This window comes from Paramisgurnus dabryanus, chromosome 2, assembly GCF_030506205.2.
Source record: "Paramisgurnus dabryanus chromosome 2, PD_genome_1.1, whole genome shotgun sequence".
Classification (NCBI taxonomy): Eukaryota; Metazoa; Chordata; class Actinopteri; order Cypriniformes; family Cobitidae; genus Paramisgurnus; species Paramisgurnus dabryanus.
In genome coordinates, this window is record NC_133338.1 from 4,082,772 (window position 1) to 4,100,014 (window position 17,243).

General features: G+C 37.5%; 1 protein-coding gene across 2 annotated transcripts; it reads left to right on the plus strand.

The window, feature by feature from the left end:
• Positions 1-1,733: 1,733 nt before the first annotated feature.
• Positions 1,734-8,316, plus strand: LOC135731390 (zinc-binding protein A33-like). Of its 2 annotated transcripts, XR_012335935.1 has the most exons (6): positions 1,734-1,872; positions 2,894-2,977; positions 3,053-3,585; positions 6,288-6,318; positions 6,452-7,818; positions 8,024-8,316. XR_012335935.1 is itself a non-coding variant. In XM_065249357.2 (5 exons), the coding sequence occupies exons 2-5, from the start codon at positions 2,914-2,916 to the stop codon at positions 6,997-6,999; spliced, it is 1,176 nt and encodes a 391-aa protein (XP_065105429.2). In that variant the 5' UTR covers positions 1,734-1,872; positions 2,894-2,913; the 3' UTR covers positions 7,000-8,316. The 2 variants fall into 2 exon arrangements, 1 of the variants encoding a protein (XP_065105429.2); XM_065249357.2 differs by having other exon boundaries at positions 6,452-8,316.
• The last annotated feature ends 8,927 nt before the right edge of the window (positions 8,317-17,243 follow it).

Consider the following 17,243-nt stretch of genomic DNA (forward strand, 5'->3'; position numbering starts at 1 on the left):
CCAAACCCTTTCAGCGGTGAGGGTGGACGCAGATCTGTGTAGAGGGATCCACCTCCCGTTACACGTCGTGCCCGATTTATGCTGGCAAGCTTGGGATTCCCGCGTCTCCTGACATCATTGTAGCGCTTGGCACAACGATGGGGATGCCAGCTGATGAGACTGTGGCTATTTCCTCTCACGCCTGTTTAACCTACGCTTATTTGGGCGGGTTTCTCCTTTCCCCATACAAAACAACTTCTCTGTCTTTGACTGCTCTTACAAGAACGTCGGTCTCCTCGGCTGTGAACCACTTCTAGCGTGCGTCTGGTAAATCCGTCATAATAATAGCAACCCGCCATGGAACTTGCGCCCTTGCGTTTAAAGGGAATGTTGGATAGGGTTCTGATTGGTTTATTTGACGTTACGCCCAAACCACACCTATGAATAATGAACCTACTTCAGACCAACCCCTTATTGATTATCGCCTGGCGCAAGAGTTATTTCTCCCGCTGGGAAAATAGCAACAGCGCCCAAGATCCGCCCACAAAGTCACTTGCGCATTGCGCTTCGCACTTGCGTTTCAGATCGTTAAAATAGGGCCCAGTATATAAAACCATATGATAATAAAACAAATACAGAATATAAATGCAATATGAATCTCCCAAATTCTCTCACAGTCCGGAGGCTGCAGTCTTCGGATTGGGAAACGGCCAGAGACTCACGGTGAATTGACAACCAATTAAAATTGCTTGTTTTCCATACAGAATCAATGCATTTTTTTATCACACTGCGGTGAAATGGCGGAAAGAAGCAAGCAAGGTCATTTTGATCTCACATACTTTCCTAATTCCTACTTACTTTTTTTTTTTTTACTTAGACAGACCCAAACTTTTGTTAAATCTTCAGGGCACGGTTGCACAAACACCTGAATCAAAGATTGATGTTAAGAACCAAATCTTCTGGAACGCAGATTTATAGCACTCAACGTGATATTACTGCAGTAAACCACCGTTTCCACATTGCTAATTCACGAAGCATGCTTCAATGCATGCTTCAATGCACTTTTTCCAAAATAATACTGATAATAGTGTGTGTTTATATTACAGTATCAGTATAACATAGACATCTGTGGACATGTAGTGGCAACTTCAGCCATTTGCAGCTATGAAAAGTTTGGCCATTTACTTCATCAGCCAACCATTATTCTCAAAACAAATGGCTTCGGGGTCTACTTTTATGCCAGAAACACTACTGGACAGTCTCGACTTTCAGGATTAGCCTCCACAGTGATAGAAAAACACTTATTGTTGTACAACAGAGTGACTGAACTCTTCTTGAGGAAAGAAATGAAGAAGTTTTATTCTATCATTGATAACATTAACTACAATGACGCACCATTGAGTTACCTCAAAAGGGAACAAAGTAGTGTAAATATTTGTTATATTTTATTTAATATTGCCAAAAGGACATTCTAATAATGCTCTTTTCTAAATAAAAAGCTCAGAAATTAAAAAAACTAATGCTAAACCAGTCCTAAGTGAAATAAAACAAGTAAACAAAATAATTAATACAATATTTGATTTGTAAGCAATCTTTGGTATCATTTTTGACTGGAAAAACTAGAAGTGTTGTAGGGTTTTGAACACACCACAATTGTTTATTCACACAACTGATACATACACACATTGTGGGAGGGGCAATTTGACATCTCCTATTTACCTAACCTGTATGTTTTGGCCTGTGGGAAGAAACCGGAGTGACAGCTTTTCAGTGAAAGCAACACCAAACTCGTGATCAACAATCTGGAAGCCTTTAAACTTTTTATCTCTTCAAGAAAAAAAATATTTGAGACTTTCGAAGCTGTATATGAACACATCTGATTCTTATTCACAGGTAACATGATGGAAATATATGAGAAATTTCTCTGAACAACTTTCTTATGTTAGTCTTCTGCTTCAAGGAGGGTTTATAACTAGAACACATTAGACAAAGTCTGCTTAATGCTTAACTGAAATGTTGATGTTGATGTTTTATAATTTTTTTTATTGTAACGCAAAGTTCAGTGTTGTCATTGAGTCTAACGACTTTAAGAGTTAAAGAATCAGGAAGTACAACAGGTGAACTGTACATAGAATGAAAAACAGCAGATGAAAATCACATTAAAATAAGAAGGCATACTTTACATGCACTCATTTTTTTTGCAGAAAATAATAAGTAATATATGTTTATTTTAAAATGTTTTAATGCTTTAAAAATTTAAACAGTTTAAACTGATTGCGTTTTTGCTATATTTGCTTTGATTAGATAAAATAATTCTACATAATCTGTTTAATGTTTTGATGAATGTTTTGGCATTTAGCAGATGTTTTTATTCAGAGAAAGGAAACAATAAAGTGGTTCATCAATAAAGCTGAGGCTGTTACAAAGTTACAAAGTTTCAACAATTCCTAGAGACCAAACCTGTTTGAAGAAAAAAAAAACATATATATATATATATATATATATATATATATATATATATATATATATATATATATATATATATATATATATATATATATATATATATATATATATATATATATATATTCTGTAATGAATATTCAAGACACTTGCATTCATTCATTTAGCAAGTACCTTTCTCCATAGTTTCTCTAAACATTAAATGCATTTAACAGCCAAAAACATTTTCAGTTTTGTTCTGTGTTGTATTCTGTTTGAGTCTTTTTGAAAGGTGACACTGTGCAGCACTGCAGGGCGAAAGATAAGAAGTTCTGTCTCAGCTTAATACCATGGCCATGAGTTAATAAGACTTTGTTTTAAAGAAAGGAAAAAACGAAAAAGTAATTGATCTGCAATGCTGATGTTGTTGATAAAGTGGATGTCAGATGTGTTGTGATTGTTTTCTCAAAAGCTTTAAAGAGAAGACCAACAATGGCAGAATCTTCACCAACATCACCAAGACAGACCAGAATAAAGAATATGAGTCCACCTCCATGTAAGGCAACAACACAAATAAACAAATAAATAAAATGTTAGTGATAAATGTTGATGATTTCTCTGCGTTTTTCAGATCTGTCTGAAAAGCTTCAGTGTTGTGTGTGTCTGGATTTGTTCAATGATCCAGTCAGCACTTCATGTGGACACAACTTTTGCAACAACTGCCTGGGTACATACTGGGACAACAGTCAGATCTACAGCTGTCCATACTGTAAAGAAACATTTAGTAAAAGACCAGAACTCAAGATAAACACTACACTTAGAGAGATCACGCTGATCTTTAAGGAAAAGTTCAGTCTGAGAAGATCTGAAGTCCTCTGTGACGTCTGTGATGAAAGAAAACTGAAAGCCCTGAAGTCCTGCCTGATGTGTCAGACATCTTACTGTGAAACTCATCTGGAGCCTCACCAGAGAGTCCTGAACTTAAAGAAACACAAACTGCTGGATCCTGTGGAGAATATAAAGGACTATATATGTGTGAAACATGAGAGACCTCTGGAGCTCTTCTGTAGAGATGATCAGACATGTGTTTGTGTGTTTTGTACTGATGGAGATCACAAGAATCACAACACTGTCCCTCTAGTGGAGGAGACTAAAGAGACAGAGGTACAAGTTCATTAATACATGCTTTATTCATATGTTCATGGGTGTCGGAACCATTATATGTGGGTGGGACAAGACCTACCCAATTTTTAAGACGCATGATATTCTACCCACTTACTTAGTGCATATGTCTGTTTAGTCAAATCCTTTCCACTAACGGAATGCCCTTATAAATTAAACTCAGTTTCGTGTTTCAGCTACAACCTTGACTCCCACATTGCTGCCTCTTTAAATCCATTCCACTTGGCTCATTTAGAGTCTGTATAATATAAATTCCATTTGGTGTTTTCACTACTTTTGCCTGCTACACTAGAGGTTGTTTGCGTGGGACAGTTTTTTGTCCCTCTCCCGCAAGGTTCTATTCCTGTAATAATGAGATAGCAGGCAACGAATCAGGTAAGATTACATATAATAAAATGTAATCTAATATAACAATGTAATCCAATCCGGGTACAGACACAGAATAGAAAACCAAGAAAAAGAACACTATAACAGGAACAACATCACAGTGAAACAATACTCGACAAAGGACAACTGAAACACCAGGGCAATATATACAAAGACCAGAAGACCAGGGCGGAGCCACAGGCGCAACCAGAGACCAAGACAGAACTGGAACCCATGGTGGTGCCCTGGACCTGAAAACAGGATGGGAGAGAGAGACAGAGAGACAGGATATACAGAAGGCCTCACAGACCATTTAGAGAGTTCATAGAGCTTGGTATAGGCCATCTTTGTCAAGGCAGAGAGTTCAGAGAGTTTGAGATCAGCCATCTTGGGCAAGGCAGAAAGACTGGGGAACTCAGGAGTTGTCATCTTGGATGGGACAAAGAGACTAGAGAACTCAGTTTCAGACCTTTCAACCATGACAGGAAGCTCAGGTTCATCCTCTGAGGAAACTGAAGAACAAAATGGAGACCACACCACAGTGCCGTTGCCACCACAGGAAGTGTAATGGACAGGGACATACCTCAGATGCCACAGGGAATACAGAACTAGAAACAACCTGACTTGGGACACCAGCCGCCCGTAAAGACATCATACAGGTGTCTGCCAAATTAGATACCAACTCATTTGTCCTGGCATTAACCGGAGATGCTGGTGAGGTGACCATCTTGTGGAGTGGCTTGAGTGTGGCAGCCATCTTGTGGAATGGCTCGAGTGTTGCGGCCATGTTGTGGAGTGGCTTGGGTGTGGGGGACATCTTAGGGACTGGTTCAGGCATGGCAGCCATTTGGGAAACTGATTCAGGCATGAGTCTCAGGCTAGCCACCATAGGCACACAGTCGTCCGTGTCCAGCCTGGCTCCCCGGCACATGGAACCAGTTGCCTACTGCCCCCCAAAATGTTTAGGCGATGTGTCCTCCTCCACCTTACAAGGGGGTCTCACTCAACACCAGGGCCAGTTCTACAAAGTTCTCTATACTCCCTTGAGAATGATAATTTGACAGTTGTGATTCAAGGGGTTCAGACAAACTGCATTGGTAGACGACTATAAGTGATTTATCTGGAAAGTGGGAATGTGGCACAAAGTCCAAAAAGTCCTGGGTGTGATCCTCAAGGGAGCGAGAGCCCTGGCAGAGCATGAGAAGGTGCATCGCTGGTGACCACCCTACTGTTGGATTCATTGTGGTCGAGTATTCTGTAATGATAAGATAGCAGGTAGCGGATCCAAATGCAGGTAAGGTTTAATATAACAAAATAATCCAAACCAGGTACAGACACAGAACAGAAACCAAGGGACAGAAAACCAAGGGACACCAAACCATAACAAGAACAACATCACAATGAAACAATTCTCAACAAAGGACACAATATGTACACCTTTGAAGGGGAATATATACATGGGTAACAAAGAAACAAGACACACCTGGGAAGATAATTAGACAAAGACCAATGGAGTAAAAGAACTACAAAAGACTACAAACATGGCAGACAATGACATGACTTTAGAGAAAGACAGGACTGTTACAATTCCACACCCATTTGGCACCCACTCATTCCTGAGTCCCGCTAAAATATCTGATTACTGCTCCCCCGTTCCCCTGATATCTACTAAGAATATTTTTTTCTTGACCAAACGAATCCCGTTAAATTTAGATCTTGTTTCCAGATTCTTATATTTATATTTCTCTAACTAAGAGACAGGGTATAAAAAATATAAAATGTAGGGTATACAAAAATTTGATCAGTTTGCCTTAAAAATGTAAACGTCCTTACAGCAGAGTAGAGAAAAAATGTCACAAATAAAATGAAATATGACGTCTGTCACTCAAATTATTTGCAAAATATTAATGAAGAAAACCCGTTGGCACATGCTAAATGAAATCACCAATATAGGCCTACTTGCTGCAGATTAGGTAGGCTATAATTTTTAGTAAACTATTTTATACTTCCGTGTAGGAAAAGAATGACATTGACTGATGATGGTTTCAGCTCCTCAGATGTGTCTTTACAGGTGGTCACTTAGAATGAGTAAAGTGCAGATACACTGCTTGAATTGTTTACTTAAAAGGCAACAGAACATCTAAATGGCATCTACTCTGGTAAAAAACAATCGAGGGGTGGGGTGTGGAGATGAGGGTGGATGAGGGGTCTTGTTTTTGCTTCCGACGCCCATGAATCTGTTATACACATTTAAACAGCATGATATTTGTTAGAAGATGATAAAATGATCACATGTGTATGTGTGTTGCTCTCTATAGACTCAACTAAAGAAGATGCAGCAGTATGCAGGTACAATGTGTGATCTACACTCTTCTCTCACATTCACTAACAATAATACTTTACATACACAAACTCATCTCTACTATTATAAACACATCAACATCTTTATATTGTCATTCATATTCTCTCATCTCTCTCTCAGTGGATGTGACTCTGGATCCTGATACAGCAAATCCAGAACTTATCCTGTCTGAAGATAGAAAACAAGTGAAACATGGAAGCATTTGGCATGGACTCCCAGATAATCCACAGAGATTTGATAGATTAATAAGTGTTCTGGGAAAAGAGGGATACTCCTCAGGGAGATTTTATTTTGAGGTTCAGGTAAAGGACAAAACGAACTGGGATTTAGGAGTGGTCAGTGAATCTATTAAAAGAAAGGGATCGCTCAAAGCAATTCCTCAGAAAGGATTCTGGATTGTGTCTCTGAGAAATAATAAGAATTATTTGGCCTTTGCTCATACTGATATCTTTCTGTCTCTGAAAGTGAAACCGCAGAAGGTCGGGGTGTTTGTGGATTATGAGGAGGGTTTGGTTTGTTTTTATGATGTAGAGTCCAGGTCTCATATCTACTCTTTCGCTGGTCAAACTTTCACTAAGAGACTTTTTCCTTACTTTTGCCCATGCCATAATAATGCAGGTAGAAATTCAGCTCCTCTGATCATCTCACCTCTTCATTACAACAAATGAATTTACAGTTTGCATCCAAAGTACTATTCGGTAACACTTTATTTTACGACCCGCAAAGTACCGCGTAATTAAACCGAATTTACAGCGTACCTATTTGTAACAACAGGGTACCTCACCAGTACATACTTGTAGGTGTAAGGGAATAATATTTTAAGTTTAGGGTAATAAGGGGGTAAGAATATGAAGAATTATAAATTATTTATACTCTAAGTATTTTATAACAACAGGGTACCTATTGTAATATTACGTGGTATGTATGACTTAGTCAAGTCTATGGGGAAATTATGTTTTATTTTTTTATTTTTTTTTATTGTGAATTTTTCATATTGACTACTGCATGTTGTATACAGTCAATGTCTACGAGCCACATCGGCAAATAAATATAACAGCACATCACTTTTATTTTAGTAGCCTATACTTGCTTTTAATAACAAAAGTCCAGCTGATTTAATGTGGTTATCTTTTTTTAAGGTAAGTACAATAAAAATAGCAACTTATTCCCTATTTACCAGGAAACTCCTACATTTGCGAACATATTTGAAGTGGTGCTTTGCAATTTACTGTAAACACAAGTATTTTAGCCAAATATAATTTATGCAATGGCAAACCAGAATGAAACAACAGCAGATATCAGCTCCCGCTAAAGCAAAAGACGACTACATGCGTAGGCTACTGCGCAGGTGTAGAGCGCGCGGCCGTCTGCAGGAGGTTTGCTGGAACGCGATCCTGAGGTGAAATTTCTTTAAGAGGTTTTAAAAACGTTCTACACTGTGGGGTACGGCTGCGAGTGATGTCAGCAGGATCCGCATGCTGGATAAGGTTACTGGTTTTGTTAATACATGACTCACGCATTTCAAACAATGTTTTTTCAAGAAAGTTGCCAGCTAACGGTAGCAGGTTAGCTAGCACATAAGTTAGCCTAAAGTTATTAACGTAACTGGCTCAGAAAACTCTGTTTCTGTCAAGGCACAGTGAAGAAACATTTACTGAAGGCTTTCATTTATGTTTTTTATATGTAATGCAGAACAGCATTTGTGAGACGACATCAACTCATCATCCGAGTGGACAAGAACACCAACAGAGGAAGCCAAGCCGCAAAAACAATGAAAAATTGTCATGACTTTTTATTTTAAATAAAAGTTATGTGATAATAAACATTAAGTGTTGGCTTAATTATAGTGTTTTAAAGATGTTTTGAAATAAGTTGTTTTAAAATAAAAATAACAATATTCTGTATGTTTATGGTATTTACCCTATAACATTTATAACAAGAGGTGAACAAAGCACCACTTTAGTTTACAGCCCGCAAATATGAGAGTTACCAGTTAAATACACAGAACAAGTGGGGAATAAGCCCCACTTTAATTTACAGCCCGCAAATATAAGAGTTACCTGGTAACTCATGTATACATATACAGATAAAAGAGGTACAAGTTGCTATTATTTTTATTGTGTGTTATATTTTATTTGCCGACGTGGCTTGTAGACATCAACTGTAGGCTATACAAAACACTTCATCAGGTAAGTAGCAAATATGAAAAAAAAAACATATTACACATAGACCATATTAACCATAGACGTAAGTCATACATACCACGTAATATTACAATAGGTACCCTGTAGTTATGAAATACTTAGAGAATAATTTTCCATATATTCTTACCCCCTTATTACCCCAAACTTAAAATATTGTTCCCTTATAACTACAAGTACGTACTGTAGAGGTACTCTGTTGTTACAAATAGGTACGCTGTAAATTCGGTTTAATTACGCGGTACTTTGCAGGTCGTAAAATAAAGTGTTACCTACTATTTACACAGAATTTGTATTATCATGGGACCTTGGGTGAATAAGAAATGACTCCCCCCCCAAAATCTGAGTTTTTTTATGGCCCAAAAGGATTGTTAGCTAACTATGTTCGTTTTTGGTAGGCTTGAAAATATTTTCACCCACCGGGGTTAGTAGTAACGCCGTGTTACAACTAACCCCTCAGTAATAACAATATGAACACAGCTAACATTAGTGTAATTCTTTCCGTAGGCTACACACTAATAATTGCTGGCTGCAAACAAAATAAATGTGCTTGTCTTATCAAAAAAATTGTGTCAATTTTTCATATTGACTGAATAAGGTCATGTCAAAGATTAAAATCCTAATAAAAAGAATGGCTAAAATCAGACTTTGATTTTCATTATCTCAGAATTTGATTTTGAGACTTTAGTCTGTTTTTTACAGTATACAGCATCTACATGTAATTGTGAGCATCCAGAAAGACTGCTAATGTATTATCATCATGTCAGTTTATTATAAGCAAGAAAATACTTTAACAGCCAATGGCATTTACAACTGGGGAAACTGAACTGATTTTTAGACTGGTTTAATTCAATTCAGTTTTATATAGCGCTTTTCACAAATGTTAATTGTGAAATTAGAGCGTAGTAATAATTTAATGTATAGAAAAGGGTGCCAAGTTAAGCCAATGTCAGCTGACTACCCAGGGGTTGAAAAAACCCCTTGGAGAAAAAACCTTCAGAGAGAGCCAGACATAGCTGATATATATATATATATATATATATATATATATATATATATATATATATATATATATATATATATATACACACACACACACACACACACACACACACACACACACACACACACACACACACACACACACACACACACACGGATAAGTAGACTAAACGGGGGTAGCGGGGGGTAGTTCAGAAGGAATATGAGCTAATTCTCATGTAATAAAAGTGTCATACAGTATTGTGGTTTAATATCCGCTCGGTTCCAGACAGGATAACTATTAGGGATGCACCGATAGGATTTTTTTGGGCCGATACCGATTTAAACAGACAACTTCTGGCCGATACCGATGCCGATACCGATATTAAACACTTGTATACAATACTATACAGTTGGTCTATTAGCTAGTTTATTTCTGCATCAAATTATTTTTACCTGAACACGGATTGGATCTAATTAACATTCAACTGACCAACATAATAAGAGAGGCACAAATTAAGCTAAAACAAATATAATAAGACAACATGACAACCTTCAAAGGTGGTTTTTGCTATTCAGCATTTATTTTATTAACGACATTAACTTATTTTTTACATATAATGGATTTCTTTATGCAGTTAATTAATAAACAATCGGTATCGGCCTTTCTCGTGCTATTGCCGATGGTTTCAAATTCATCAAAAATCGGCCGATAAATATCGGCGGCCGATACATCGGTGCATCACTAATAACTATTGCAACATAGGTAGACTTAAATTGATTGACTGTGTCTGATTCTTAAACATTTTTGGTAAATCATTCCAGAGCTTAGGGGCTAAGTAGGATAAAGGATCTGCCACCTTTAGATATTTTTGAAATTCTAGGGATAATTAAGTGAGCAGAATTTTGCAACCGCAGTGCACGTGATGGATTGTATTCTGATAGTATTTCTCTAAGATATGAAGGTGCTAGGCCATTTAAGGGTTTATAGGTGAGTAGCAATATTTTAAAAATGATACGATATTTAACTGGTAACCAGTGTAAATTGGGCTTATGTAGTCACTCTATGTGCTGGAATATGATCTTGACATGTCAAGGCAGTTAACAGATGGACGGGTAAGCTGATCTGTCAGTTTCCTGACCTGGGCCCTGGATAGTCAGACATTATCACAAGACTATTAGTCAGATTTCTAGAGAGTATAGCACTTCCTTCCCGGGACGGATTGAGGCCATCTCTCTTTAGCAGGTCAGGTCTCCTTCAGAAATGCTTCCAATTGTCTATAAACCCAATGTTATGCTGTGGGCACCACTTTGACATCCAGCCATGAAGTAACACTAATCTACTATACGTCTCATCACCCCAGTAGGCAGGAACAGGACCAGAGCATATTACATTATCTGACATTGTTTTTGCAATTTTTGCTTTAATAGTATCTTTGGTGATCTCCAACTGGTGGATGGTGTCATTAGTGCCAACGTGAATAACAATCGTAGAAAACTTATGCTTAGCATTAGGCATGTAATGTCAGAAATCTCAGCTGGTGTGCTGCTGCTGAGGGGGGAGAATCTGTTAGATATAATTTCAGGAGCATGTGGTGGTGGGTGCGGAATATGACTATGCCGCCCAGTTAGTCAGCCGCCTTGACAACCCAGTGATGTTAGCCAAGCTACGCAGGATGCTGGATCTACGATACAGGACAGCATTTTCTCCACAGCTTTCCGCGTTTTGGAGAGCTCAGGTCTGAAATACATACATCGGATGAATCCGCCATTAGATCAGCATTTTGGGCAGATGGTAAGCAAATGTTAAAGTTAGCCAGCACTATTTGGTGATGATAGCAGGCTATATGCTAAGGCTGGGTGTTTCGCTTAGTAATACTGTACGATAACATCAAGGTAAAGTATTCCTGAGATAAACTAATAAGTTATATTAAATAGATAGAAGAAACATAGTAAAAGGGGAGAATTTAGATGAAAAACTGGACTAAACTCCAAGCTAAGATCATGCAGCAGAGTTTAAAGCTAGGATAGGTAATGTTTGAGAGCTAGCAAAATTAGAAAATGGCACCTCTTCTAAGCTACACCCCCTCTCGTTAGCACTCCGTCCAAAGCTACGCCCCCACAAACATGAACGCGCATCCACAGTCGGAGTCAGCTGCAGGTCACAGGAAAACCTAGTATTTCAACACATTATAGGCATCAACCAAACGACTTCATGTCTCATTCACCTGTAACTCAACTGATTTACACCGACAGAGAATCTAATGTTAGCATTGGGCTAATACTAGCTACAAAAATAGCTACGTTGCCTAACGTAACATTTATCATGGAAATAACAAATCCCCCCGAAGCAAAACAAATTATTACCTGTTCAGCAGAAAGACCGCAACCTCGGCATCGCTTTTCAGGCCCTTCAGCTCCCTCAGTTGTCTCCACCGTTCAAATGCTCCACCGATGTTTACGCGAGTTTGTCCTCTGGCTTTATCCAGTACCTGTTTAGTTGCAGCCTTTTCTGCCTCAGATTTTCTTTTTCTAGGTTTTTTATTAGGGCGAGCAGTTACCAGCAAAGCTGGCAGTGGTAGTTTTGGCTGCTTTTTATCTTCCATTGTGCCGGTGCCGCAAACTCCTGCTTACTCGGTGTAGTGTTCAGGGTGACGATGACGTGATTAGTGCACGCAGGGCAGCGCGCGCAGTGGGGCTGGGCCACGAGACATGAAGGCATCTGATTGGTTCTTTACACATGCACCGAATGGCAGTGATTGGTCTGAGTTTTTACTGTCCTGCAGCTGCTACAGAGGTCTGATTGTTTTCATTCCGTTTTCTGAACACATAATGTATTGACTACTCTCAGGATAGAAGGACCATTTCACCCAGTATAATAAAAAATGTATCTGAACAGGATTACCTACGCTAGCTTTAACCGGAAGGTCAGCATTGAACCAGAAGTCCTCAATCAATTAATCAATTTTTTAATCTCGTAATACTATCATTATGACATCAGGGCAATAATTACTGTATTTTACACCTCAAGGAATAACTGTCAAATTTTAATTTATTAAAAAAGATACTACAAAATGAGACGCGGCGAATATTATACAGAAACCTGTTGTGATGGTTTGCTGAAAAAGCTTAGCAACTGTTTTTAAGAATCAAAGGTATAACAAATTATTTTGTTGACAGTCTAATGTTAATGGATAACGCAAATGGTTTTGCAAAGGTTTACTACAAAAAATGACATTTTACAAATAGTATTTGCTAATTAACCCTTGTGCATTGTTCAAATTTACTACCCTTTCGTGTTGTTAGTGGATGAAAACATCCACTAAATTCAACGGCTATAAAAATGTATCGGATGAATATTTTTTCCAAATTTTTTTACATAAATCTGTTAATCAACCTCAGTACTGATCAAAACTACCAAATCTTCACAAAAATTCAATGATTTTAACTCTTTAATTGCCAAGTTTATAAGTGGTGTCACTGATTTGGGGAAAAAACACACACAAAATGACCGATTTTCAATATAAAATGTGATTGTAAACTGGATTTTTTTAAACCTTTTTCACAGTCTTGGGCATGCCAAAGATTGGTAAAAACATTGGCTTTGAAACATTTTTAGTTTTTGTGTAGCATCAGTTTACATTTTTTTCTCCCTCATTTATTGTTAGTGGCTGTTTTTGCCCCATTGACTTCCATTATAACCACATTTTTTGATTGCAGAGCTATGACACCTTTTTATCATGCATTTTTGAATGTTGGTGTTTTTTCCTTTTGCTAAGAGGTCAAATTAGTCATTTTAACTGTTGATCACCATGTGGCACTATTAACCCTTTAGTAGCCCTGTGCAAAAACAAAGCTTAATTTCTGGCTTGTACATTGTGTTTTAAGGAGTATAACTCCATAATAAAAGCATATTTGTGTGTGTGTGTGTGTGTGTGTGTGTGTGTGTGTGTGTGTGTGTGTGTGTGTGTGTGTGTGTGTGTGTGTGCGTGTTTGTGTGTGTGTGTGTGTGCGTATGTGTGTGTATGTGCATGAAAAAAAGATATTCTGTAAAAATCTTCTCTGCATTAGACATTAGATTTATGAACATCATTATTAGAACACATAAGTGTTTAGTCATTCCAACAGGACTTGCAGCATATCACTTGGTGCTCTCTGCAAGTTTGTCTGGAGGGACAGCAACTCATGCACGAGGGAGGTGAAAAGCTGTTTAGGAGAAGGCTTTCCTAGAAGACCTGGGAAAATCTCTGCAGCAATATTGAGGAGAGAGCATCACCCTCGCACACCACTTGCTACTGCACTGGTGAGAGAGATTCAGTCTCCTGCAGCTGTCTCTCCAGACACAAATCCACAGACACCAGCAGCTCAGAAGTGAAGAGGGGAACATGCAATTGGTGCAAAGAACAAACATGTCAGCACTTGCATCTGTTGTGGTGGACAAACTTGCAGAGAGCACCAAGGGATATGCTGCAAGTCCTGCTGGAAATACTGAACACACCCCCGGCACACATACACACTAAAAGTTAGTTTGATTGTTTAGTTCTCCATCCATCCTCTACTCTTGCTTCATTGTTCAATTTATTTGAAGTTGTTTTTGTGTTCATAATAAATGATGTTCATAAATCCGATGCAGAGAAAATTTTTACAGAAAATTTCCCTAACCCCAACCATCACAAAAACCCTTCTCCTAACTTCACATTTTCAGGAAACATCATTTTGTTTGATTTATAAACTTGTTTCCTCATGGGGACCTCAAAATGTCCCCACAAGGTCACAAAGACACTGGTATTCCTATCTTTGTGGGGTACACACACACACACACACACACACACACACACACACACACACACACACACACACACACACACACACACACACACACACACACACACACGCGCGCACATGCACACACACAATAATATGCTTTTATTATGGAGTTATACTCCATATAACTCAATGTACAAGTCAGAAATTAAGCTTTGTTTTTGCACAGGGCTACTAAAGGGTTAATAGTGCCACATGGTGATCAACTGTAAAAATTACAAATTTGACCTCTTAGCAAAAGGAAAAAAATCCAACATTCAAAAATGCATGATAAAAAGGTGTCATAGCTCTGCAATCAAAAAATCTGGTTATAATGGAAGTCAATGGGGCAAAAACAGCCACTAACAATAAATGAGGGAGAAAAAAATTTAAACTGATGCTACACAAAAACTAAAAATGTTTCAAAGCCAATGTTTTTACCAATCTTATACATGTTCAAGACTCTGAAAAAGGTAAACAAAAATCCAGTTTACAATCACTTTTTATATTGAAAATCGGTCATTTTGTGTGTGTTTTTTCCCAAAATCAGTGACACACCTTATAAACTTGGCAATTAAAGGGTTAAAATCATGGAATTTTTGTAAAGATTTGGTAGTTTTGATCAGTACTGAGGTTGATTAACAGATTTATGAAAAAAAATTTGGAAAAAATATTCATCTGATAAATTTTTACAGCCGTTGAATTTAGTGGATGTTTTCATCCACTAACAACACGAAAGGGTAGTAAATTTGCCCACGGTATATCGTTGAGTTTTTAAAAAATTTCAAAGCATTTTCTTAAAATATATGTAAATATAAGATTTGTCACCAAAAATCATTCAATTTGCTAAAACAGAGAGAAAGTTACTGCCAAATTTAGAGTAAAAAAAACTCTGTAGTGGATGAAAACATCCCCAACAACACATGAGGGTTAAATAAAATACATTAAACTCATAAAATTAGCTTGTGGATTATTTGTACACAAAATTCATCTTTCTTTCTTTCGTCAAGAAGAGTTAGATCACTCTGTTGAACAACATGAAGTCCTTTTCTACCGCCATGGATGCTAATGCTGAAAGTTGAGATGGTACAGTAGTATTTCTGGCATAAGTTTTAATTTGTTTAGTCTGTCTTGTTCTTTTAAGGGAAGCAAAGAAAACAAATATTAAGCTGTTCAAAAAATAGCAATGTCAATGTTTTTTTTTTTGTAGACACTTAATACTAAAGAAATTTCTTAAGCTTTAACTTCACTTTATGCTATTGAATCACTAATATTTAGTTGCATAACCATTGTTGTTGACAACTGCTGCACATCTGTGTCAAATCAAGTCAACCCACTTCTGGCTCTTAGAAACAGATAGGCTCTTAGTTTTGCGATTAATTAATAAATCAAGTCATTAGATCTTGAGCATTACCAAGAGATGCTAACCACAATCATAATATTAAATTACCAGCTTATTTTTGCCATAACAAACATGATTTTAAAACACAAAGTTATAGCAGAAGAAAAACTAGTAAGCTATAAGTCAAGGGTCAAAAGTCATAAAACAAACACTGATCACCATAATGGTGACTTTGAATAAAACATCAACATCTAAACCTAATAAGTAAATTGTGTTTTCTACAGAAATGTGTTAACCAAACATTCAGAATAACCATTTAAAAAAAATAAAATGTAATGTTTCTTTATCATTTAACTAATAAGCAAAAAAGTAAATATAGAAAACAGATGTTTTAAACATTGTGTGGACATTTTTATTGTCATAATGTTTAAAGATTAAAGAATGTAACATTTCACTATCATTCAGACAACCAAGAAACATTCTTAAAACATAAAAAGCCCTGGACACTCTGAATGTTTAGCATAATGTTTTTGGGAACATTGAACACGTTCAAGGGATATTCTCAGAACTTTTCTCTGTTAGATGGAGCCTTAGGCCTAGTCCACACGGACACGGGTATTTTTATAACCTTGAGTTTTTTCACACGGTTCAGCCGTTCGTCCACATGAAACCGCAGTATCAGGGCACTGAAACCAAGCATATTTGAAAACCCCGGCCAGGGTGAGCTTTTTAAGAAACCCCGGTTACAGTGGTATCGTGTAGAGAGTAAAACCGGGGGTTTTGCCTTGCGACGTCAGAGTGTGCGCCGTTATCCACTTTGTTTGACGTCAAGATTGTGCGCCGCTGACTGCTTTGTTGATGATTCTGTGCAATGGCGGACGTATCTTGCTAATAATAACTGTGCTAACAGGGCTTCTAACATGTATACAGATAGATGCTCAGTTATCTCACTATATTGCGGAACACGATTTGGGTTATATCCCCGCCTGCTGGTGTGGCATGCTCTTGACAGCGCTTGATAGCGTGCTTTTGCTTTATCGTGTGGATGAAGATATTACTGTATCTCCTGTTAATCCTGAGTACCTATAGAGTAGTGTTACATCCTTCATTTATCCAAAGAGTCTTTAGTTATAAAAAGACAGATCAGCTGTACCAATTCTTTCCGAATAAATCTGAGCTCCTGGAAGCGTACTGCAGGCAGAGCGAGCAAGTAACACACACAAAACATTATCCCACAATCTCTGGTCAATTTATGATTCACTATATGTTCCATGTTATTTACTTTATATGCACTTATGTGCAGATTGCCAACAAAACAGACATTTGATGCAGTTTTACCTTAGCCTGCGAATCATGACATTTCAAAGAAATCCAGTGTTAAACAAACACATGCACAACTTAGCTGCTAACTATATTAATTGCTGCCATAATGCTGAATTCTTTGGGAAGCTGAACAAGCTTAAATTACCCTCACAAACAACCACACACTTTTTAAAGTACCCATATAAGGACTTTCACTGTACTCCTTCCACTGGCCAAACTATGTTTAGCAATGAGGAGTCCAACTCTTAAACAGTATTAATAA